The sequence below is a fragment of the Scyliorhinus canicula genome, chromosome 16, assembly GCF_902713615.1.
Source record: "Scyliorhinus canicula chromosome 16, sScyCan1.1, whole genome shotgun sequence".
Taxonomy (NCBI): domain Eukaryota; kingdom Metazoa; phylum Chordata; class Chondrichthyes; order Carcharhiniformes; family Scyliorhinidae; genus Scyliorhinus; species Scyliorhinus canicula.
Window position 1 is genome coordinate 136,359,388 of NC_052161.1, and position 24,862 is coordinate 136,384,249.

Below are 24,862 nucleotides of genomic sequence, written 5' to 3' on the forward strand. Positions count from 1 at the left end.
TTCCACGCGATCCGCGAGTGTTCCACGCTGCACCGGTGCTAGCCCATCACTGGTACTGGAATCGGTTTGCGCAGATTTTCCCGTTGTGAATTCTCCGTTGGCACCGGCACTTAGCCTCAGGAACGGAGAATTCCGCCAGGTATATGTGTTATTGTCAATCACAGTTAAATGATGATCAGGTCAGAATGTAACATGTGAGTCCAAATTCCAAACTAAGGCTGACACAGGTCAGTGAGAATTGCACTGCACCAATATCCAACTGACCATTTCTGGAGCTCGAGGGCCATAAGATATAGGAGCAGAATTAGGCCACTCGGCCCATCGAGTCTGCTCCGCCATGCAATCATGGCTGATATTTTCTCATCCCCATTCTCTTGCCTTCTCCCCATAACCCCTGATCCCCTTATTAATCAAGAATCTATCTATCTCTGTCTTAAAGACACTCAATGATTTGGCCTCCACAGCCTTCTGCGGCAAAGAGTTCCAGAGATTCACCACCCTCTGGTTTAAGAAATTCCTCCTCATCTCTGTTTTAAAGGATCGTCCCTTTAGTCTGAGATGGTGTCCTCTGCTTCTAGTTTTTCCTACAAGTGGAAACATCCTCTCCACGTCCACTCTACCCAGGCCTCGCAGTATCTTGTAAGTTTCAATAAGACCCCCTCTCATTCTTCTAAACTCAAACAAGTACAGACCCAGAGTCCTCAACCATTCCTCATACGACAAGTTCTTCATTCCAGGGATCATTCTTGTGAACCTCCTCTAGACACTTTCCAAGGCCCAGCACATCCTTCCTTAGATACAGGGCCCAAAACTACTCACAATACTCCAAATGGGGTCTGAGCAGAGCCTTATACAACCTCAGAAGTACATCCCTGGTCTTGTATTCCAGCCCTCTTGACATGAATGCTAACATTGCATTTGCCTTCCTAACTGCCGACTGAACCTGCACGGTGACCTTAAGAGAATCATGAACAAGGACTCCCGAGTCCCTATGTGCTTCTGATTTCCTAAGCATTTCCCCATTTAGAAAATAGTCTGTGCCTAAATTCCTCCTTCCAAAGTGCATAACAGGAGTGTAAGGGAGCGAAATTGACGAGGAACAAAAACTCTTTGTACACTGGTCCCAGAAGGGACACTTTGCGGCCAGCTCACACGCGACCTGGTGTTTTCATGTCGTGATGAGTTACCCCGCTGATGAGGGAGCACCACCCCTCAGAGTTGAAGCTTGTATTCCACGAGACTCACGGGAGTCTAACCGGCGGAGGGGAGCAGGTTGATTACTCTCTATTCAGAGGAAAAGCTACAAAGAGGGGGAACCAAGGACGATGTGGAGGAGTGCAATGCATGTGAGGGGCCCAGGCAAACACTCAAAACACATCCAAACTGGGATGAGTCTGGGATGAGAGCTGGCCGATTTATCACCAATTGAATTTTGCGGCGATGCACGTGCTCTTTCCGCATTTTGTGTCGCTTCAGGTCAGAGGCTGCATGTGTGCAATTTAGAAGATACATTGAGTGGGGTCAGTGACCCCTGCGCTGAATTTCAATCATGGCACTTGGGGGAAAAAATTGGTCCCTATTGCATTCTGTGTTCATAGTCTGAATTAGCGAAATCAGCCTGTTAATTAAATGCACCTTAATCTGAATTAGCAGCCTGTTAACTCCAAGCACCATCTGAATGAAGCAGAATATGTTTGGCTTGGTGAGCTTTGCATCTTTCAACTGGTGTGGATCTATCACGGAACAATAAAAACCCATGGCTGGCAGAAAGGATTGAAAAGGAAGCTGTTATTGATCCATTGCCACTGCTAGAGCTGTCAATGAGACATATGTTTGCACTATTTCGCTTTTAAGGGGACTTGCAATCTGCCCATACCAATTACAGCGGAACATTCATTATCCAAAGAGCTCCTCGTCTCGATAGATAATAAAAACTGGCAGATAAACAGGAGTGCCCAGATCTTCTTTCATCAGGAATTGTAAGCAAACTGCCTCCAAAGAGGACAATCGGATCATGCTGCTGTATCCTATCGTGCACCAAGTCCTGTTGCCCCACCAGGGCGGCACGGTAGTACAGTGGTTTGCACTGTTGCATCACAGCTCCAGGGTCCCAGGTTCGATTCCCGGCTGGGTCACTGTCTGTGCGGAGTCTGCACGTTCTCCCCGTGTCTGCGTGGGTTTCCTCCGGGTGCTCCGGTTTCCTCCCACAGTCCAAAGATGTGCAGGTTAGATGGATTGGTCACACTAATTTGCCCCTTAGTGTCCTCCCTACCTTGGTAACCTCCTCTAGCCTTGCAACCCTCTTGAGAATACGGCATTTCTCCAAGTCTGCTACCTTTGCGCCCCATCACGTGCTGTGTTTTCAGCTGCCGAGATCCTTAGTGATGTGATTCCATCGCTACACCTCTCCTCCTCTCTACTTTTATCCCTCTTTCTTTAAGGCGCGTTTTAAATTCTTCTTCTTTAACCAAGCTTCTGATCAACTGTCTCAATCTCTCTTTATCTGGCCTGCTTTCAAATTCCTTTTGGTAATGTTCCTGGGATGGTTTATTAGACAGGAGGCACTATATATAGGCAAGCTGTTCTTTTCATGGAATCATCGACTCATAGAATCCCTGCAGTGCAGAAGAAGGCCATTCGGCCCATTGAACCTGCACCGACCCTCCAAAAGGGAGTCCTACCTCAGCCCCCCCCCCCCCCCCCGGCTCTATCCCAGTAACTCCACCTAACCTTTGGACACGAAGGGGCAATTTATCATGGCCAATCCACCTAACCTGCACATCTTTGGACTGTGGGAGGAAACCGGAGCACCCGGAGGAAACCCACGCAGACACGGGGAAAATGTGCAGACTCCGCACAGACAGTGACCCGAGGCCGGAATCGAACCCAGTCCTTGGCGCTGCGAGGCCTCAGTGCTAACCACTGTGCCACATTTTTATTTACATTTAAAAATAAATGTTTCTTCTTATAAACATTTATATTTATAAGTTTAAACTTATAAACTTAAAAGATTTATAAGTTTAAATTTATAAACTTAAAAGTTTATAAATTTATTTAAAAACTTATATTTAAATATAAATTAAGTTTAATATTTAAAAGTTACTTGCATTGGTAGCCTCGTACAGGAATGGAGCCAATGGGAGAACAGGTGATCAAGTTTTAGTGTATAAACATTCTGGAATCATATGACATAACCAAACTCCAAGAATGAGTATGCAGGTTGCTGATTTAGTGGAGAAACAGTTCAAATGAATCTGGAATCAATAAGGTGCTAATAGATTATTCATTACGTCACTAGTACACTTCCAGACATTTCCTTAAATACCCTTCCAACTCTTTGACTTCAAACTTGCTCCACTCCACCACCCACTGCTCCAATCTTAGTGTAAAGATGTTGCTCATCGCCCTGTAAAGCTCTTTAGATGTCAGAATATAACGAGTGCTATAGAAATGCAAAAGGTTGTTGTTGAATCATAAACATAGGGCTGGATTTACCGTTTTTGAGACTAAGTGCGGAGGAACTGTGGCGTTTTACATCAAAAAATCGGCGCTGACCCCTTGCCGACCCTGCCACCGATGAGGGGCTGGCGGTGAATCCCACCCATGAAGTACAGTCAACAGTCTGCTGAGGAGCTGAGTCTTTGTGATTCTCTGACAAGGTTTTCTTTTTGGTCTTTTCCCAGAGTGGACACTTTGAAAACACATACTACAGCGACTTTATATCCAGCCTAAGCAAAATCAGATATGCAGGTAATAATAATATTTATTAGTGTCACATGTAGGCTTACATTAACATTGCAGTGAAGTTACTGTGAAAAGCCCCTAGTCGCCATATTCCAGCGCCTGTTCGGGGACACAGAGGGAGAATTCAGAATCTCCAATTCACCTAACAAGTCCGTCTTTCGGGACTTGCGGGAGGAAACCGGAGCACCCGGAGGAAACCCATGTAGATACTGGGAGAGCATGCAGACTCCGCACAGACACTGACCCAAGCCAGGAGTCTTTAGTGACTTTGTTTTTAATTCTGGAGGCTCACACCAGAGGTTGTGAAATAGTTTGGTTTGGGGGGCAGCTGGTCACCTGGTAATGTCATTATTAACGGATATTTCTAAGGTCTTTTTTCATTTTTTCTGGTGTTTACTTTCTGTATGTCCTGCGATGCCTTACTTTTCTCTGTTCCATTCCAGGGCAATTTACTGAAATACAGCCAATGGACATCAGTACCATGCTGCCCGATGACCTTTCCCACTTCTATAGGTACAGAGGATCATTGACAACTCCTCCATGTTTTGAGACGATAACTTGGACAATCTTTGACACACCAATAATGCTCTCGTCCAATCAGGTAAAGTTGATGCCAATTATTAAGAAATAAAGATGGTGTTTAGGTTAGCCTCATACTGTGAATAAGAAAATGGGTAAATGTGGTGGGATTCTCCGAAATGGCAGTGCAGACTCGATGGGCACACCATAACTGACAGAGAAACGGGCAGGTCACCACCAAACTGCGAATAATCAACCCACTAGAGCCCTGTCCAATCGTTAGCTTTTCCTTTTAACAAAACAGGTTATACTTGACGAGAAGCGCTTATTGTTCTCCCAATGTAAGAACATAAGAAATGGGAGCAGGAGTGGACCACACGGCCGTTCAGCCGGCTCCACTAGTCAATATGATCTTCTGCTTCTGTGATTGTGTTGAGGGGTGAGTGGCAGGAAGTTCTTGCTATGTGCTGAGGCTGGCTTGAGCATGTGAGGGTTTGGTTCTCAACAGAGGGCGGCACAGTGCTTAGCACTGCTGCCTCACAGCGCCAGGGTCCTGGGTTTGATTCCAGCCTTGGGTGACTGTTTGTGCACATTCTCTCCGTGTCTGAGTAGGTTTCCTCCCACAGTCCAAAGATGTGCAGTTTACGTGGATTGGCTGCGCAAAATTGCCCCTCAGTGTCCAAAAATGTGTAGGTTAGGTGGGGTTACAGGATTACAGCGATAGGGCGGAGGAGTGGGCCTTAGTAGGATGCTCTTTCGGAAGGTCAGTGCAGACTCGATGGGCCAAATGGCCTCCTTCTGCACTGGATGGATTTGATGGAGTGTATGTAAAATGTGGGGTGGGGTTCTCTAATCGCACGGCACTGTGTCCACGCCGTCGCAAACGCCGTTACGTTTTATGATGGCGTGAACGGGCCGACCCAAAGACTAATTCTGGCCCCAACAGGGGGCCAGTGCGGCACTGGAGCGGTTCACGCTGCTCCAGCTGCTGATCCCGGCGTGGACTGGACGGCGCGGGATCCGCGCATGCGCAGTGGCTTCCGTCAACGCGTCGGCCCCAACACAACGTGGCGCAGGACTACTGGGGCCGACGCGGAGGAAAGGAGGCCTCCAGCCAGAGAGGCCGGCCCGCTGATCGGTGGGCCCCGATCGTGGAACAGGCCACATCGGAGGCCCCTCCCTGGGGTCGGTCCCCCGCTCCCCCCCACACAGGCCGCCCCTGACCCTTCCACATTGAGGTCCCGCCGGCTGAGAGCAGTTTAGAACGGCACCGGCGGGACTCAGCGATTTTACGACGGCCGCACAGCCCATCCCGGGCCAAGAATCGGTGGGGAGGGGGCGCGTAGACCAGCCCCTGACTGGCGCTGTGCCAACCACGCCGGCGTTGGGACGGCGTGGCGTGATTCACACCGGTCGTGGGGATTCTCTGGCGCGGCCCTAGAATCGCACCCTTGATGCTATTATGGTTGAAGAACTTGCCAAATCTAACCCAAGCAATGGCTGGCTTAGCTCAGTGGGCTAGACAGCTGGTTTGTGACGCAGACCACGGCCAGCAACCTGGATCAATTCCCGTACCAGCTTACCCAAACAGGCGCCTGAATGCGGCAACTAGGGGCTTTTTACAGTAACTTCATACTTATGACAATAAAAGGTTAGGGGCAGCAGGGTGATGCAGTGGGTTAGCCCTGCTGCCTCACGGCGCCGAGGTCCCAGGTTCCATCCCGGCTCTGGGTGGAGTTTGCACATTCTCCCTGTGTTTGCGTGGGTTTTGCCCCCACAGCCCAAAAGATGTGCAGGGTATGTGGATTGGCCACGCTAAATTGCCCATTAATAGGAATAAATGAATTGGATACTCTAAATTAAAAAAAAAAATCTCACCCAAGCACGAAGAATCAGCCCGGGTGTGGTTTCCTAAAACTGAAGCATAATTATCCTCAAGCAGCATTGGGATAATGCAGAATGCCTATTTTTACTGGGGCACAGCAGATTTTTCAAGATTGTTTTCGGTATGTGCAGTATCTCTGCAGTCCTGCTGGTGGTGCTGTTGAGCCACTGGAATTCTCGGCTGCAGTGTCAGCAAGACCACATTTGTCCTTGGCACTCGTGCTGAAGAAAGAAAAGCCTTGATACAGCACCTTTCCTGAGCAGCAGGCATCTCAAACTGCTTTACAGTCAATGAAGCACTTTTGAGGTATTATTACTGCTGTCGTGTAGGGAACGGGGGAACCAATTCGCACACAGCACAAACAGCAATGTGGCAATGCTGTTGTTTTTGTGATCGAGTGGTTAATATTGGCCAGGACTCCGGGGGAGAACTCGCAGCCTCTTTCTCGAAATAGTGCCATGGGATCTTTTACATGCACAGTGGTTAGCACGGTAGCACATTGGGTAACACTGTTGTTTCACAGCTCCAGGGTCCCAGGTTTGATTCCCGGCTTGGGTCACTGTCCGTGCGGAGTCTGCACGTTCTACCCGTGTCTGCGTGGGTTTCCTCCGGGTGCTCCGGTTTCCTCCCACAAGTCCCGAAAGACGGGCTTGTTAGGTGAATTGGACATTCTGAATTCTCCCTCTGTGTACCCGGACAGGCGCCGGAATGTGGCGACTAGGGGATTTTCACAGCAACTTCACTGCAGTGTTAATGTAAGCCTACTTGTGACAATAAAGATTATTATTATTATAAAAGGAGGAATTTCTTCTCTCACAAGATAGTGGACCTGTGGAATTCTTTACCGCAGAGAGCTGTAGAGGCTAAGTCGTTAAGTATGTTCAGGGATGAGACAGACAGATTTTTCATCAGCGAGCGAATCAATAATAATAATAATATAATCGCTTAGGATAAGGTGGGAAAGTGGGGTTGAGGATTGTATCAGATCAGGCACCATCTCATTGAATGGTGATGGGCTGAATGGCCTACTTCTGCTCCTACGTCTTATGACCTTATGGTCCTGAGGAGCCTGTGGTGGGCTGTGTTCTCGAATTGCTGCAATCCCTGTGGCGAAGGAGCTCTGGTGAGGTGTCGAGCTCAGTATGAGTAAGGCAGCCCTGGACAAAATAGTTTCATTTTTCTTGATACCTTTCTGCAGATCCGGTTGCTGGAAACCTCTGTACTGGACTGGGAGAACAAGACTTTGAGGAATGATTATCGACACGCACAGCCAGTCAATGACAGAGTCGTGGAAGCTTCTTTTCAACCGGTTCTGTTCAAAGGTGCAAGAATCGATTTTTTATTTTCAAAAAGAATTACATTTTCACTGTGTACTCAAGCAGACATTTACCGACATTTTTATCAGATTGATTTTCTTTTCTCAGGTTCTTGCCATCTTGAAACAATTCATACAAAGTTGGACAAAATTGAAGGAATTTTGAACAATTTTGAAGCAAATATGGAATCAAGACAAACAGGTGAAGCACAGCGTGTAATTTTTTATTACCGTTAACTTGCAGACAAAGAAATGACGCAAAACGGATTTTAGATTTGAACTGCTGAAAATAAAAGGGCTACCCTTACTCCATTTTAATAATGTCATCGTAATTATAGCTTATTAGATGTATTGGAGAGACAGACCCTCAGCGTCCCTTTTTCTCGTTCGATTGTGGGATGGGGGTGTCAATGGAAACCCAACAATTATTGCCCATCCCTAATTGCCCTTGAGAAGGTGGTGGTGGTGGTGAACCAACAAGACGGAGAAACATAGCTGACCTCGGCTTCACCAATGTAGACAGGAGTGATCACCCCACAGTCTGTGTGGGGATAAAATGCCTTCACCGTTGAGGATACCCCTTCATCGCGAGGCACTACCACCCTGCTAAATGGGAGAGACTGAGAACAGATCCAGCAACTCAAAACTGGGCAGCCGTGAGGAGCTGTGGGCCATCAGCCACAACAGAATTGTACTCGACCACAATCTGTAACCTCATGGCCTGGCATATCCCCCACTCTACCATTACCGCCAAGCCAGGGGATCACCCCTGGTTCAATGAAGAGTGCAGGAGGGCTTGCCAGGAGCAACGCCAGGCATACTGAAAAATGAGGTGTCAACCTGGCGAAGCTACAACACAGGACTACTTGTGTGCCAGGCAACATACACAACCAACAGATCATATCTGAGCTCTGCCGTCCAGCCACATTCTATCGTGAATGGTGGTGGCCAATTAAGCAACTCACTGGAGGAGGACGCTCCAAAAATATCCTCATCCTCAAAGATGGAGGAGTCTAGCACATGAGCACAAAAGAGAAGGCTGAAGTTTGCAACATCTCCTGCAATAAGTGCTGAGTGGATGATCCATCTCGGTCTCCTCCCGAGGTCCTCAGAATCGCAGCTGTCAGTCTTCAGCCAATTTGATTCACCACGTGATATCAAGAAACAGCTGTAGGCACTGGATACTGCAAAGACTAGGGTCCCTGATAACATTCCAGAAATAGTACTGAAGACATGTGCTCCAGAACATGCCGCACCCCGAGCCAAGCTGTTCCAGTACAGCTACAACACTGGCACCTACCCGGCAATGTGGAAAATTGCCCAGGTGTGTCCTGTACACAAAAAGCAGGACAAATCCAACCTGGCCAATTACCACTCCGTTAGTCTACTCTCAATCATCAGCAAAGTGATGGAAGGAGTCATCAACAGTGCTATCAAGCGGCACTTTGCAATTACCTGCTCACGGACACTCAGTTTGGGTTCTGCCAGGGTCACTCAGCTCCTGACCTCATTACAGCCTTGGGTCAAAGATGGACAAAAAGCTGAAGTTCAAAGGTGAGGTTTGAGGGACTGTACCTGACATCAAGGCAGCGTTAGTTGGAGTGTGGGATCAAAGAGCCATAGCTAACTGGAGTCAATGGGAATTGGAGGGGGGGGGGGGGGGGGGGGGGGGGGGGAGACACACTCTCTGCTGGTTAGTGTCATATCTAACAGAAAGGAAGATGGTTGTGATTGTTGGCTGTCGATCATCTCAGTCCCAGGACATCACTACAGGAGTTCCTCAGGGTAGTGCCCCAGGCCCAACCATGTTCAGTTGCTTTACCGATGACCCTTCCATCACAAGGTCAGAAGTGGGGATGTTCACTGATGACTGCACAATGTTCAGCACCATTCGCGACTCCACAGATACTGAAGCAGTTCAGATCCATCTCCAAATATAGCAAGACCTGAACAATATCCACGGTTTGGGCTGATAAGTGGCAAGTTACATTTGTGCCACACAAGCGCCAGGCAATAACCATCTCCAACAAGAGAGAATCTAACCATTGCTCCTTGACATTCAATGACATCCCCATCGCTGAATTGCCCACTATTAACACCTTGAGGATTACCATTGACCAGAAACTGAACTGGACCAACCATATAATTACTGTGGCTACAAGAGCAGGTCAGCGAGTAACTCACCTCCTGACCCCCCAAAGCCTGTCCACCATCTACAAGGCACAACTCAGGAGTGTAATGGAATACTCTCCGCTTGCCTGGATGAGTGCAGCTCCAACAACACTCAAGGAGCTCGACACTGCCAGGACAAAATGGCCCACTTGCTTGACACCCCATCCACCCAATCTAAACATTCACTCCCTCCACCACTGACGTACAGTGGCAGCCATGTGCACCGTCTGCAAGTCACCGCTGCCCCTTTGATACTCCTTCAGCAGCACCTTCCAGCTTGCAGCATCTACCACCTAGGAGGCACATGGGAACACCACCAACTGCAGGTTGCTCGCCAAGCTACATGCCTTCCTCACTTTCACAGTAACTTCATTGCAGTGCTAACGTAAGCCTACCTGTGACAATAAAGATTATTATTATTAAAATATATTGCCGTTCCTTCACTGTTGCTGGGTGAAAATCCTGGAGTTTCCTCCCTAACAGCACAGTGGATGTACCTACACCTCAGGGACTGCAGCTGTTTAAGAATATGGCTCACCACCATCTTCTCAAGGTCAGTTAGAAATGGGCAATAAATACTGATCTAGCCAGTGATGCCCACATCCTGTGAATAATGTAAAATACCTGCCTTGGTCCTGTACCTCCTCACGTTCTTGCTGAACAAAAGTCTACCTGAGGCGGTGGTGACATTTTCAATTACCTTCGCCTGGGAAGGTTTTCTGGGAGTGAATACAGATTTCCAATGCCTTCAGGGTGAAGAAATGTCTCCTAACGTTATCCCTCAACAGCCAAGCTGTAATTTTAAGATATTGCTTTAGGATTTCACACCCTATTTCAGGACTCCCTCACCAGAGGAAGATTTATCTCGAGTTCCTCTATCGCCTCCTTTAATCATCTCAAACATCACAATTGGGTCAAACGTTAATCTTCCGTATTCAAGGGAATTGAAGCCTAATTTGTGAGATCTGTTCTCATAATTTAACCCTTTTATTCCTGGTCCAGAAAATAATCACCAAATTAATTTGAAGGCTGAAGGGCAATTGGTTATGAGAAACTAAGAGTTCATAGACATATTTTTCATAGAATTTAGAATACAGAAGGAGGCCATTTGGCCCATCGAGTGTGCACCAGCTCTTGGAAAGAGCACCCTACCCAAGCCCATATCTCCACCCTATCCCCATAACCCAGTAACCCCACCTAACACTAAGGGCAATTTGGACCCTGAGGGCAATTTATCATGGCCAATTCACCTAACCTGCACATCTTTGGACTGTGGGAGGAAACCGGAGCACCCGGAGGAAACCCACGCAGACACGGGGAGAACGTGCAGACTCCACACAGACAGTGACCCAAGCCGGAATCGAACCTGGGACCCTGGAGCTGTGAAGCATTTGTGCTAACCACTATGCTACCATGCTGCCCACAGAGAGTTCTCTGTGTTAAGATGAGATGTGTTATGTCTTCTGTCCAAAATTGTGTAATGCTCCACTAGCCAGTGAGGGAGGATGGGATTCAATGACAGTCCCCAGTGGGAGCATTAAATTAGGCAGGAAGGGTACTGCCGCCTTCCTACTTCCAACTCGATTAGGTCAATGGCAGGAGGCCTGTGCATGAACCTTCCTGCCCTGCCGCCTATTGAATCCTTTATCTGGGCCACTCAAGGGCCCCCCTCACCTTGTCTCCAAGAGCGGCTCAACATGCAGGGATCACAGCTCAAGCTGACCTATGCAGCGTTACTTATCCACTCCCGGGGGGGGGGGGGGGGGGGGGGGGGGAACTGCTCCCCTCATGCAAAGGCACTCAATGCCCGATTGAGGAATGCAGCATCGGAAAGATGGGCGGGGGGGAGGTCACTGTTGACAGCCAATCCCCTGTCCTTGCTGCAGTTTAGTATCGGTCAGAATTCAAGCTGTCGAACATTTGCTCCCTTTAGGATGAAACTCTGCTTCCCTAAAATTGGAACGGGAAGAGTCATGCCAGAGGGAAGCCAAGATAAAAAAAAAAGCTGGAGATTGGAACGAAAAGCAAAACGTTCTGGGTTCACACACAGCACATCTGCGCACATCCCAAAGATTTAGATGTGTTAACATTTGACAAATCATTAACCTGCCTTTCAAATGCGGATTGATTCACTGCGTTATTCTGCGATGCTGTCAAAGCTGGCAGAAGCATCAGCATTTCAACAGTTGCAGTATCAATAATCTGTCACTAGGTGTTAACGTAATACCATTTAGAGTTTAGATTTAATGCTGACAATTTGGTTGTTAACCATTACTGCGGAAACCCGTAAACATTCGACTGTGGGTTGAGATATATAGAAGGACCGAGACTGGAAGTGCTGGATGCCATCAGCATCGAAGAGTTGGATCAATGAAAATAAATTGAGAAATAATGATTCACCAAATTGGTTGTTAAATGCTTGATGATTGAAAGGATGAGCCAAAGACTGAGGAAGCTAAAAGGAAATTAAGAGCTGAATATGGTGGGGAAACGATGATCTAGTATCTATCCGTCGACAAGCATCCTAGAGCGGTGTTTTTCAAACTTCTTAGACCGGGACCCACCTTTGACAACCGGATGACCCTTGGGACCCATGTCAAGCGACTTTCGTGACACACGTCACGTTCGTTTACCTTTAATGATGCAAAAAGGGAGCCTGCTTGGCCCTCACAACCTCACTCCAATCACGTTCACAGCAGGAGAGGACAATCCACAAATCCGGTGCTGACTTCAGCTGGTTCCTTTGTGCCGTCTTCATCTTTATGATAAAGGAAAATGCAACTTTGCACATGTCGGCCGTCGTGAAGGGCAATGGCAACAAAATGCTTGTTTTACTCAGCGCCGGATACGCCTGAGAGATGCCATTCTAGAATGCTGACAGCCTCGTGGGCTTTTGGCTTATTTTTACGTGTGGTATCACAGGTCAGATACAGCAGTGTAGTCTTTTAATTTGCAGTCAGCTGTAAATTAACAAGACTCTGAGGTTTCAACCTCAAAAGGAATTTTTCACCCACCACTTCTCTTTCAAATCTTTATATTGCCTTGTTCCTGAATTAAGTTTTTTCTTTGTAGGCTGCTAACCAGAGGCCCTGGACCTCTGTACAGAGCTACAACTAGCACTGCTCTGTTCTTCACCGGACTCTCCTGTGCAGCTCTCTCCAGCAGATTCTGTTGTGAGACCCTGTCCAATAGGTAAACTGGCCGTCTCTTACTTTTAAGAAAACCATTCAACTTCACAGTTTTTAAAAATAAATTTAGAGTACCCAATTAGTTTTTCCAATTAAGGGGTAATTTAGAATGGCCATCTACCTATCCTGCACATCTTTGGGATGGGGGGGGGGGGGTGAAACCCACGCAGACACGGGGAGAATGTGCAAACACTACACGGACAGTGACCCAGGGCCAGGATTTGAACCCGGGTCTTCAGTGTCGTAGGCAGCAATGCTAACCACTGTGCCAGTTCACTTGCCTTGCTTGCCAGCAGCTGGAAAATGGAAGCATCACTGCTCCATGATTTGGCGCCAAAACAGGTACCTTGACGTCACGTGTGCGTGTAGGACGCATGCCTGCTCTCTGCTGCTGCTTCTGGCCGGAAGACTCCACAAAACCCCATTTATTTGCATTTGAAAGGCGGCAGCCATTCTCAATGAAAAAACCGGTAGCGGCCGTTGGATGCTTATCCTGCGATCGGAACCACCGCAGGAACGGCGCTGCCGATCGCTCGGCAACTCTCCCAACACCTGTCCATGACCCACTCGCAGGTCACAACCTGCACTTTGGAAAACCATAGTTTGCGATGTTTTGCCCGGCCCGCCTGCCTCACTGCCAGCTTGGTGTGGGGGTGGGGGGGGGGGGGGGGGGGGGGGGGGTGGGGGGGGGGGGAGAGGGGTGGGCGGGAGGGTGGGGGGGAGGGGGGGCGGGAGGGAGGGGGGAGGGTGGGGGGGGAGGGGGGCGGGGGGGGTGTGAGGGGGAGGGGGGCGGGAGGGTGGAGGGGAGGGGGGCGGGAGGGAGGGGGAGGGTGGGGGGAGGGGGGCGGGAGGGAGGGTGGGGGGGGCGCGGATGTGGGGGGGAGGGGGGAGGGTGGGGGGGGCGGGGGGAGGGGGGTGTGAGGGGGGAGGGGGCGGGAGGGGGGCGGGGGGGGGGGGGGGGGCGGGGGGGAGGGGGGGGGGGAGGGGGCGGGAGGGAGGGGGGAGGGTGGGGGGGAGGGGGTGTGAGGGGGGCGGGAGGGAGGGGGTGTGAGGGGGAGGGGGGCGGGAGGGGGGCAGGAGAGGGGGGCGGGAGGGTGGGGGGAGGGAGGGGACGAGGGGGGCGGGAGAGGGGGGCGGGGGGCAGGAGGGGGGTGGGAGGGAGGGGGGAGGGAGGGGAGGAGGGGGGCGGGGGGCAGGAGGGGGGGCAGGAAGGGGGGGGTCATTGTCACCTTTGGCTGGACTGGCAATCCCACCCAGGGAAGGGCTGTAAAACCCCAGCCCTCGAACCTGCCCCACCAAGTTACCACCCAGGGGATGAAGATTAAAATCTACACCGGTGTATTCGAAGTTTAAGAGGAGCAGAAGAAGAATTAATTCGGGCACCACTAACCGTTATGGAGTAAAAAAAAAGAATTGGGAAGAAGAAGAGGGTGAAGGCTCGGGTGAAGAGAACGATCACCCATTAATTCAGGAATGTGTCTGAAGTATTGAAAGAGCTTTTCTAATGTGGGAGCAGTGATTTGCGAATTGTAGACAGAAGAGCAATTTTGGGATGAAAGATGAAGATCAGTTTGGAATTTGTATTTGAGATTAGGGGGAAAATAATGAGGCCAAAAATGATGGTCGATTTGACTGAAAGTGAAAATGAAATGAAAATCGCTTATTGTCACGAATAGGCTTCGATGAAGTTACTGTGAAAAGCCCCTAGTCGCCACATTCCGGCGCCTGTCCGGGGAGGCTGGTACGGGAATCGAACCGTGCTGCTGGCCTGCTTGGTCTGCTTTAAAAGCCTGCGATTTAGCCTTGTGAGCTAAACCAGCCCCAAGTGCAGACGTCAATATTAATGCTGTAGATCATAGAATTTACAGTGCAGAAGGAGGCCATTCGGCCCATCGAGTCTGCACCGGCTCTTGGAAAGAGCACCTACCCAAGGTCAACACCTCCATCCTATCCCCATAACCCAATAACCCCACCCAACACTAAGGGCAATTTTGGACACTAAGGGACAATTTATCATGGCCAATCCACCTAACCTGCACATCTTTGGACTGTGGAAGGAAACCGGAGCACCCGGAGGAAACCCACGCAGACACGGGGAGGATGTGCAGACTCCGCGCAGACAGTGACCCAAGCCGGAATCAAACCTGGGACCCTGGAGCTGTGAAGCAATTGTGCTATCCACAATGCTACCATGCTGCCCAATGTAGATCAGACTATTGACAGACACAAATTAAAATTGCCTGCTCAGACACAGGAACTGCAAAGGCACGAAGGCCATTCATAATTCATCAGGAAAATAAAATGAAAATGCTGTGTAATCCGGAGATCGGGAATCAAATGAAATGAAAATTGCTTATTGTCACGAGTAGGCTTCAATGAAGTTACTGTGAAAAGCCCCTAGACGCCACATTCCGGCGCCTGGTACGGGACTGGAACCGTGCTGCTGGCCTGCTTGGTCTGCTTTAAAAGCCAGCGATTTAGCTCAGTGAGCTAAACCAGCCCCTGAATCAAAGCAGGAAGTGCTGGGAATGCTCAGCGGGTCCTGCGGCACCTGTGGAGAGAGAAGAGTGAATGTCTCGGGTCCTATATGACGCATGCTCAGAACTCCATTGCCTCTTCTTGGGACCTACGAAGATTAGTCATTTTGGACCAAATGGTTTTTTGAAAATATTTTTTTATTCTCCTTTTTCACATTTTCTCCCAAATTTACACATCCCCCCCCAGCAATAAACAATGATCAGTAACAAATACGTCAATCCCCATATCAATAACAACGATCCCATCCTCCCACCAAACCTGCACGTTCATACAAACAAATGACAAAAAGGAATCAGGGATCACCCATAGTCGCCATTAACACACACAGCCCCCCCTCTCGCCAACCCTCCCACCCGCCCGCCCCAACTAATGTTCGATGTTATCCAGTTCTTGAAAGTGCATAATGAATAATGCCCATGAATTGTAGAACCTCTCCATCCTTCCCCTCAGTTCAAACGTAACCATCTCAAGAGTCAAGAATTCCAACAGGTCCCCCCGCCACGCCAGGGCACAGGGTGGAGAGGTTGCTCTCCAACCTATCAGGATCCGCCTTTGGGCGATCAACAAGGCGAAGGCTACAACATCTGCCTCCGCGCCCATTTCCAACCCCGGCTGGTCCGACACCCCGAACATGGCCTATTTTGGACACAATGTTAACTCTGCTTCTCTCTCCACAGATGCTGCCCGTCCTGCTGTGTTTCCCCAGCACTTTTTGTTTGTAATTCCTATTTCAACATTAAACTGGTGGGTTTACTCCAAGGGGGAGAACAGAAGTCAAAGGAGTACCGTTGGCAGCATTTTTCTGAAGTTTTAATAATAATAATCTTTATTGTCAGAAGTAGGCTTACATTAACACTGCAGTGAAGTTACTGTGAAGTTGAGTTCTGCATTGGAGTTAATTGATTTGATATTGGCACAGAGCGCAAGAAGTTCCCACCTATTAATATTCATTTTTGCATCTTGTGGTGTGGAATAAATCAGAGAATGAAGCTGGAGTGAGCAAACGGCTAATGATTTTTTTTTTTTTGCGATTGATTTCAAAGGCAGCGAGGTGGCTTCGCACCCCATGTTCCACTTCTCCAAGGAAAGCCTTGCGGGCTACGTCAAGATCCAAACTCTGGGCAGCATGGGTCTCAGTTCCTTTACCCTCTGCATGCGGCTCAGGACCAGGGATTTCCAGCCAAGGATTCTGCTGTCCTACGCAACAGGGGACAGTGACAATGAACTCGTTATCTCTGTGGGTCTCGACTGGGGGCTGTGGATTGGGGGGCACTTTGCAAACGTGCCTTTGCATTCCAGTCCAAACGAATGGGTGCACTTGTGCGTGACGTGGAAATCTCAATCGGGCGTTGCGGAAATGTGGAATAATGGGTTGTCTGGAAGGGTGAATTATATTCAGAAAGGGTACGTTCTTAAAGCAGGTGGAACACTGCTGCTGGGCAAAGATCAAGATGGTATCGAGGACATGTCATCTGATGCTTTTATTGGCGACATTACCACTGTTAACATCTGGGATTATATTCTCAGCCCCTCGGAAATTCGAAATTTAATGGAATGCAGATACAGATGGAAGAGGGGAAATATTGTCGGTTGGGGGAAGAGTTCCTCCACATTGTTCGGTGAGGTGAAACTTGTCGAGGACAACAGTTGTTTGGGGTAATTCATTTCAAGTGAATGTTCGGCCACTCACTGGGGGAGGGGAGGGGCAATGATTTTAAAAAATATGTTATTTAAAAAAATGTCATATTAAACAAAATCATCCAAAACAATGGACCAAAATACACAATAGAAGAAAGAGATTTAGAGCATCCAATTTGTTTGTTCCAATTAAGGGACAATTTAGCGTGGCCAATCCACCTACATCTTTTTGGGTTGTGGGGGGTGGGGGGGGGGGGGTTGAGACCCATGCAGACACGGGGAGAATGTGCTAACTCCAAACGGACATGTGACCCATGGTCGGGATCGAACCCGGGTGTTCGGCGCTGTGAGGCAGCAGTGCTAACCAATGCTCCACCGTACCGCCACTCACATGTATTAAATTTTACCCTGGGAAAAAAACTAAACTAAATCCCCTAAAAACTGACAGTGACTTAAAAACGGAAATCAATGCTTGCCATCTTAGGTAGAACCCACCTTCCGCCCCCCTAATGAGGTTAGTGAAATGTTAACCAATAAACCCTTCATGACATCATCACAACAAACTTTGAGGTAGTGTTTCAGGCGCACACCTAGTTGGGTATATGACACGGAAGTGTTCCTGCCTGATGCAGCCCCAATATTGGGCCTTGAGCTTTAGTTCCGATTAGTCAGCAAGGTACAAAGTGTCAGCTGGTGAACGTTAACGAGGATTGGCAAGCTGCCAGTGTCATTGGTAAGCGGAGGCTGGGGAGGGGAGGGGCAATTGCACAATGGGCTGAGTGAGGAGATAAGAAGTCCAGTGAAGAGGCGGAGGAGGAATTAGAACCGTAGAATCCCTACAGTGCAGAAGGAGGCCATTTGGCCCATCGAGTCTGCACCAACCCTCTGAAAAAGCACCATACTTAGGCCCATTCCCCCCCCCTTTCCCTGTAACCCCACCTTACCTGCACATGACCTGAGGGACAATTTTATCACGGCCAATCTACTTAACCTGAACATAGTTGGACTGGTGAATTGGTGGACTGGGCCGGACTAGACTAAATTGGTGGTGATAAAGGAGGAAAGGGGAGCAGGAGCCCCCATTCTATAAATGGTGGGATTGGGAGATGCAGTCGCTACCTTCCAGTTCTTTGTAACAATCAGAGTACAGACCATAATCAACCATCCCACACTTGCAAAACCCAAAACACAACATCCAGATGTGATTCCATGATTGGGAGCACTTGCTGAACAATCCTGAATGTACTGGTAACTACACTGAGCAACTGATATAAGAAAATGAGTTGAGCTTGTACTATAGCTCATTTACGCTTGTTGAAGTAACATCCATTCATACACAGGAGCCTATTCTTTGCAAACAGAAGCAATATGTTCAGGCCCTGTTTCTTCTCTGAATTACCCAGGAATTTGGAGACTCTATAGTTCCCTTTGCTTGTCCATAGTAAGGCTTTGGCCAATCAGAGTCGACTTGTCAACCAATCAGCATCCTTTTCTCCTGTTGTATGAATAAACATGCTCATCTGAAACTTGGCATTCTTTCATTTTTCTCGATGAGTGCAAGATAAAAAACTTCGGCAACATGTCGCTCTTTTCAGCAATGCTAAAGTTTTGTACAATCAAACGACTGTGAGTTTAGAAGTATGAGATGTGACCCTGTTGAAACTCAAAAGATCCTGAGGGGGCTTGACAGGGTAGAAATTGAGAGGAATTTTCTTGTCATGGGGGCACAGTTTAAAAATAAGAATAAGGGGTGGATTTCTCCGTTCCTTTGGCTAAATGCCAACAAAGGCGTGAGACCCGTGGTATTTCACGACTGGCAAATCGGTGCGAAACCCTCACCGATTCAGGTACCGGCGAGGAGCTAGCACCGGCAGCATGTGAAACTCCTGCGGATTATGCCAAAAACGGCCAGAGAATGGCTGGGCCCCGGGCCACGCATGCGCATGGCTGGCGATCGTGCGCCAGCCATGCCCATTAACCTAACCGGCATAACCCGACCCCACAGCCCGCCCCCTAGCCACCCCCGTGACCACCCCCCACCAATCCCCCCCAATCCTAGCAGGCGCACCCCCCTCCCCCCTGGCCAGTGGCGCGGATCATGACACAGTCCGCAACCAGCACGCCGCATCAGACCACACGTGTCCCCCGCTGTCGGGAACTCGGCCCATCAGGGCTGGAGCATCGTGGGTGGGCTGTCCGATGACGTGGCAACGCGCATCACAGTGACGCCATTTTGGAGGGGCGGAGAATGGCGGACCAGCGTCAAACCGGCGCCAGCCCCGATTTTGGCGTTGGAGTCCATTCTCCCCCCCGATCATGATTTTGCCGTCGAGCTATGAAGAATCCCACCCAAGGGGTTCACCGTTTCGGGGACTCGGCCCATCTGGGGGTAGCACGGGAAGTATCAGATATAAAAAAAGGTAGGAAGTCGCAATAAAGAAATAGTTCATTTTTATCATCCTGGTATAACTCACATAATATTTTACAAGCTTAAAGATATTATTCGATTTCATGATTTTAAATCAAATTCTGAAGCTTTTCTGATTATTAAAAAATATAAAGTGGTTGGAAATGCCAGTGAATTAATTTAAACAGCAGCTTTTAAACTGTTCAGAATAATGATATGAAGTTGAACCACATGTCTGATAGATGTTAAAATGCTGAAGTTACAAGGTGCTCTTGATCTTTTTCAACCAAGTCTCACCAGGGGTTGCATATAAACTACTTATTTCCAATGGAAAGTGACCTGGACCCTCAACCCGGGCAAAATAAAAAATAATAATAAGGGCTTGAAATGTTGCAGCTTCAGTACATCAGTGACAGCCAAGTTTCAACATTTTAGAGACCTGCCGATTTATAAAATTATTACAGAAATTGAAACTATTGGAGAATTTCAACCAATGTCTTGGTCAGACCCTGGTTTATATACTGTCATTTCTTTGGCAGCTACGTTTAGTAAACAACAACAACTTGTGCTATGTAACGCCTTTAAAATAGCAAAGTATCCCAAGGTGCATTTGCCAGTCGCCTGTTTCTTGCTCGCGTGATGGGACGATTGTTCGAAATCTTTGCCTTCAATTCGTTATGAGAATGTATCACAGTCAGCATCGTATTTAGTTTTTCGTATCGTCGACAAATCGCCGAACAGCAGAGGTCCAGTCTGAAAGAAACAAATCAGTTGAAATGCCGCGGGACTGACCACATCGTACATTTACATTTCGTGCCTTTAACGTGTTCCAACATCCCTGAGGCAGAATGTAGGAGCATAGCCAGACAATAATTGACACTGCGCCAAAGGAGCAGACATTAGGGCAGATGTCCGTAAGCTCGGTCAAAGGGGTAGTTTTTAAAGCACATTGTTCAGGAGGCAGGAGAGATTGAGGAAGGAGGTTTACTGATTCACCTGCCTGTTACAATAACAAGGGGGTGAAAGTTTATCGGTGGTTAGGCAGGATCGTGGGGTTGAGGTTACAAGCGGATCAGCCATGATCTTATGGAATGGCAGAGCAAGCTTGAGGGGCCGAGTGGCCTCCCATGCTTCCAATTCGTCATTTGTTTGTATCGATTTGTTTGTAATGGATTAGCACTTTTGGCAGACAAAGGAAGTCGACAGAGCTAATGTGCTTGTTACTAATACTGCACCTCCCAGTTTAAACTCCAAGGGCATCACGGCTGAGCTAGAGTTTCGTGTTCTTCGCTGCTTTGCATTCTCCTGCTTCCCTCTCACTCAGTTTCAGGTGCTCCAGTTCCAGTTTGATTTCAGCCTTGTTCCTCTTCGCCAGCATTTGCGTGATTTCCAGGAACGTTTTGCTTTTCGTTTCGGGAATGACGACGAAGATGTAAACAAAGGTCGCGAGGCAGATACCTCCGAAGATGATGAAACTATATTCACCGAGCCCTTTCTGAAAGAATAATTCTTTTGCAAGTCAAACATGTGAAGATGATCAGTATCTACTTACTTCCCAACTTTAGACATAGAACAGTACAGCACAGAACAGGCCCTTTGGCCCTCGATGTTGTGCCGAGCCATGATCACCCTACTCAAACCCACGTATCCACCCTATACCCGTAACCCAACAACCCCCCACTTAACCTTACTTTTTAGGACACTACGGGCAATTTAGCATGGCCAATCCACCTAACCCGCACATCTTTGGACTGTGGGAGGAAACCGGAGCACCCGGAGGAAACCCACGCACACACGGGGAGGACGTGCAGACTCCGCACAGACAGTGACCCAGCCGGGAATCGAACCTGGGACCCTGGAGCTGTGAAGCATTTATGCTAACCACCATGCTACCGTGCTGCCCCTTTCATTCCCAACCATTAATAATCTCACTGAATGCAATGAACAGATTGCACCATCGGCCGCTCATTCCAACTCCGCGACCTCGGCCCCCCAGATGGACGAGGGGAGCAGATGCAATGGAACGTCACCACCTGAAAGCCCCTTTCCCAAGCCACAACCAACCTGATTTGGAACTATATCGCTGGGTCAACATCCTAGAACTCCCTACCTAACAGGACTATGTGTATACCAGCACCAGATTGACTGCAGCAGTTCAAGAAAGCAAGGGCAAATAGGCATGGGAAATAAATTCTGGCCTCTCCTTGCAATCCTCTATTCTCATGAACGTATAATAAATAAATAAATAATGTCCATTTATAATGATCGCGCAGGACAACTCATGGCAGACATACATTGCAACAAAGTCCTGACTAAGTAGGTTTATTTGGGGGGGAAAAAAGCATAATTAGGGCAGCACGGTGGCGCAGTGGTTAGCACTGCTGTCTCACGACGCCGAGGTCCCAGGTTCGATCCCGGCTCTGGGTCACTGTCCGTGTGGAGTTTGCACATTCTCCCCGTGTCTGCGTGGGTTTCACCCCCACAACCCCCAAAGATGTGCAGGCTAGGTGGATTGGCCAAGCTAAATTGCCCCTCAATTGGAAAAAATTGAATTGGGCACTCTAAATTTATTTTGAAAAAGCATAATTAACATTTTGGTGAACCCTGCCCTCGTTAAAATAAATATTCATAAAATCGCAAGGAATAGGAAGTGGTTATAGATGGAAGCAACTAAATATGGTGCAGCTAAAAATGTAACCTTGCCAGAATGCAATTAGACAAATCGGCAGTATTTCTCATGACCAGAGGAAATAGATAGATAGAACAGTACAGCACAGAACAGGCCCTTCGGCCCTCAATGTCGTGCCGAGCAATGATCACCCTACTTAAACCCACGTAACCCGTATACCTGTAACCCAACAATCCCCCCATTAACCTTACACTACGGGCAATTTAGCATGGCCAATCCACCTAACCCGCACATCTTTGGACTGTGGGAGGAAACCGGAGCACCCGGAGGAAACCCACGCACACACGGGGAGGACGTGCAGACTCCACACAGACAGTGACCCAGCCGGGAATCGAACCTGGGACCCTGGAGCTGTGAAGCATTGATGCTAACCACCATGCTACCGTGAGGCCCCCATATCTTCCCCCAAGTTCCCATAACATTAAATGCATGAAAAGACTGAGAGCGAGAGACTAGTTAACCAATGAGGGTGTGAGCCATTAGCTTAGTGATAACTCCCAACTCTGAATTGGAAGGTTAATGGTTTGAGCCCCACTCCAAACAGGCAAGCAAGCGGAGGTTAGAGTATGGTTTGACAATACTGAGTGAGCATCAAAGGAACAGTCGCCTCTGGACAAAATGGCCACAAGCTCAGTGGTAGCATTGCCAACTCCAAGTCAGGGTCTTAATCCCTCACCACACAGTCTGGGTCAGTGGAGGCCAGAACATCACCTCGGAATACTGGGTCCAGAGCGAGATTGCCGCAGATATCCCTCCTATGGTAAAAGGTAAGTGTGGCTCTAGACTAGGATACAGTCCACTGACGGGGACAATGGCTAACATTGTGCAGTGAGGCATGCTGGTAAAAGAGGCTAACAGATTTGTGTGGGAGTAAACTGCAACTCAGCAGAATTAATTTTGTGGCAACAGACAGGACAACTTGCGACTAGATAACACTGTTATGAAACAGCGAAAACAAAGTTCTCTCCAGGACAAATGAGACCCATGTGCTACAAGATTGTTTATACGAATAAACTATAAACCAACAACTAAAACCTTATAAAAAGCAGGGATTTTCGAGATTTCAGCAGTGATAACCCTGGGATCAACATTTGGAATGTTTGGAGTTTGGAAACTCACAGCGTATACTCTCCAGAGCGAGCCTGGCCAAGTTCTCTCTATCCGGTAGTATTTTGAGTTCAAGTTGTGAGTCTTGAAACTTATGATGTGGAGATGAAACTTGAAACTTATGTAACTGTTAAGTGGGCTGGTTAGTGGAGACACACTTAAGTGTGCCTAACTGCACACTTAAATATGCAAATTTAGGTCCTGCCCATTGTGGGCGGGATCCAGATCGCGAAATCTCGCGAGATCCCATTAGATCCTGCGGGGTGTGGAGAGCTGGGTGTGCGAGGCAGCTGTTAGATCGCACCCTATATTTCTAACCCATCCTGACACAATTCAACCAAGTACATAGAACATAGAACAGTACAGCACAGAACAGGCCCTTCGGCCCTCGATGTTGTGCCGAACAATGATCACCCCACTTAAACCCACGTAACCCGTATACCCGTAACCCAACAATCCCCCCATTAACCTTACACTACGGGCAATTTAGCATGGCCAATCCACCTAACCCGCACATCTTTTTGGACTGTGGGAGGAAACCGGAGCACCCGGAGGAAACCCACACACACACGGGGAGGACGTGCAGACTCCACACAGACAGTGACCCAGCCGGGAATCGAACCTGGGACCCTGGAGCTGTGAAGCATTGATGCTAACCACCATGCTACCGTGAGGCCGAGGTCAATACACTATTGACTTAATCCAAAACTCACAGGAGCAACTTTTAGAATATCAGGACGACTTTCTCAACCACCTACATCAGCAGCCTTTCTGGCTTTCCCAAGTATAATTTAGCATTGCATGATATAGTCTGGCTCAAGCTTCCTAAATTCAAATCACAGACTGCAAATGATTGGGCTTAACTCTTAAAAGCAAAATAAGTGAAGTTTAAATGACATCTACCTCAAGAAATGGGGAAAACAAGACCCACGGTGAAGTTGGACAGCCAATGAACAGATCCTGCCACCATGAAGGCAGCTGGCCTGGAAGACTGACGAAACATTTCTGTTGTAATCACGTACGGAATGGGGCCTTGTATTGAGAAAAAAAAGAGAGCTCAGTTAGTTACAATATCAGACCGTCAGAAAAGATCTTTCAAAATTAATCTCTTCTCCATCTCCTCGTGTTTACCTATGTTTGAATATGCTTTTTTCAACCTCATTGCCACACGGTCTATTCCCCGGCTGATGCTGTACCTCTGATCAGCGAGAGAAAATGGGTAGGGGTGTCCTAACATTTTCCCTTTTTCCTTGTGGCAAATGGTCATGTTTTAGTTGTGTATCACTGGCATGCAGCTAAGTGCTCTCAAGATCCCACATTGTGTAGAATCATGGACGTAAACTCGAGTTGTAATTTAAAAAAAACTAATTGGACATGGATGTAAAGGAGTATTGTATTATAATCCAATTTTTCCATGTTTAGTCAATGTTTTTTCTTCTTGTGAAATCTTAAAATTTTTTTTTTAGAGTACCCAATTCATTCTTTCCAATTAAGGGGCAATTTAGCCTGGCCAATCCACCTACTCTGCACATCTTTGGGTTGTGGGCGCGAAAGCCACGCAAAAACGGGAAGAATGTGCAAACTCCCAACTCTGAATTGGAAGGTTAATGGTTTGCGCCCCACTCCAAACAGGCAAGCAAGCGGAGGTTAGAGTATGGTT

At 48.2% G+C, this 24,862-nt stretch overlaps 2 protein-coding genes across 3 annotated transcripts in view; one reads left to right on the forward strand and one right to left on the reverse strand.

Annotated features, from left to right (window-relative positions):
- ca6 (carbonic anhydrase VI) overlaps positions 1 to 17,233 on the forward strand; it is a 37,096-nt gene extending 19,863 nt beyond the window's left edge. Inside the window, exons 5-9 of one of the 2 annotated variants that reach the window (XM_038773513.1) lie at positions 3,684 to 3,750; positions 4,188 to 4,345; positions 7,347 to 7,470; positions 7,573 to 7,665; positions 16,405 to 17,232. In XM_038773513.1, coding sequence (XP_038629441.1) covers positions 3,684 to 3,750; positions 4,188 to 4,345; positions 7,347 to 7,470; positions 7,573 to 7,665; positions 16,405 to 17,021 — 1,059 coding nt within the window. In that variant the 3' untranslated portion in view covers positions 17,022 to 17,232. Of the gene's footprint in view, positions 1 to 3,683; positions 3,751 to 4,187; positions 4,346 to 7,346; positions 7,471 to 7,572; positions 7,666 to 16,404 lie in introns of both variants that reach the window. The other variant, XM_038773514.1, reaches the window with a different exon arrangement.
- A 2,200-nt stretch (positions 17,234 to 19,433) lies between these two features.
- Positions 19,434 to 24,862, reverse strand: part of slc2a1a (solute carrier family 2 member 1a) — a 49,585-nt gene continuing 44,156 nt past the window's right edge. Inside the window, exons 12-14 of the mRNA XM_038773718.1 lie at positions 24,106 to 24,234; positions 20,642 to 20,901; positions 19,434 to 20,159 (exon numbers count right to left, since the gene is read on the reverse strand). Of these exons, the coding sequence (XP_038629646.1) occupies positions 24,107 to 24,234 (128 nt within the window). The 3' untranslated portion in view covers positions 19,434 to 20,159; positions 20,642 to 20,901; position 24,106. The remainder of the gene's footprint in view (positions 20,160 to 20,641; positions 20,902 to 24,105; positions 24,235 to 24,862) is intronic.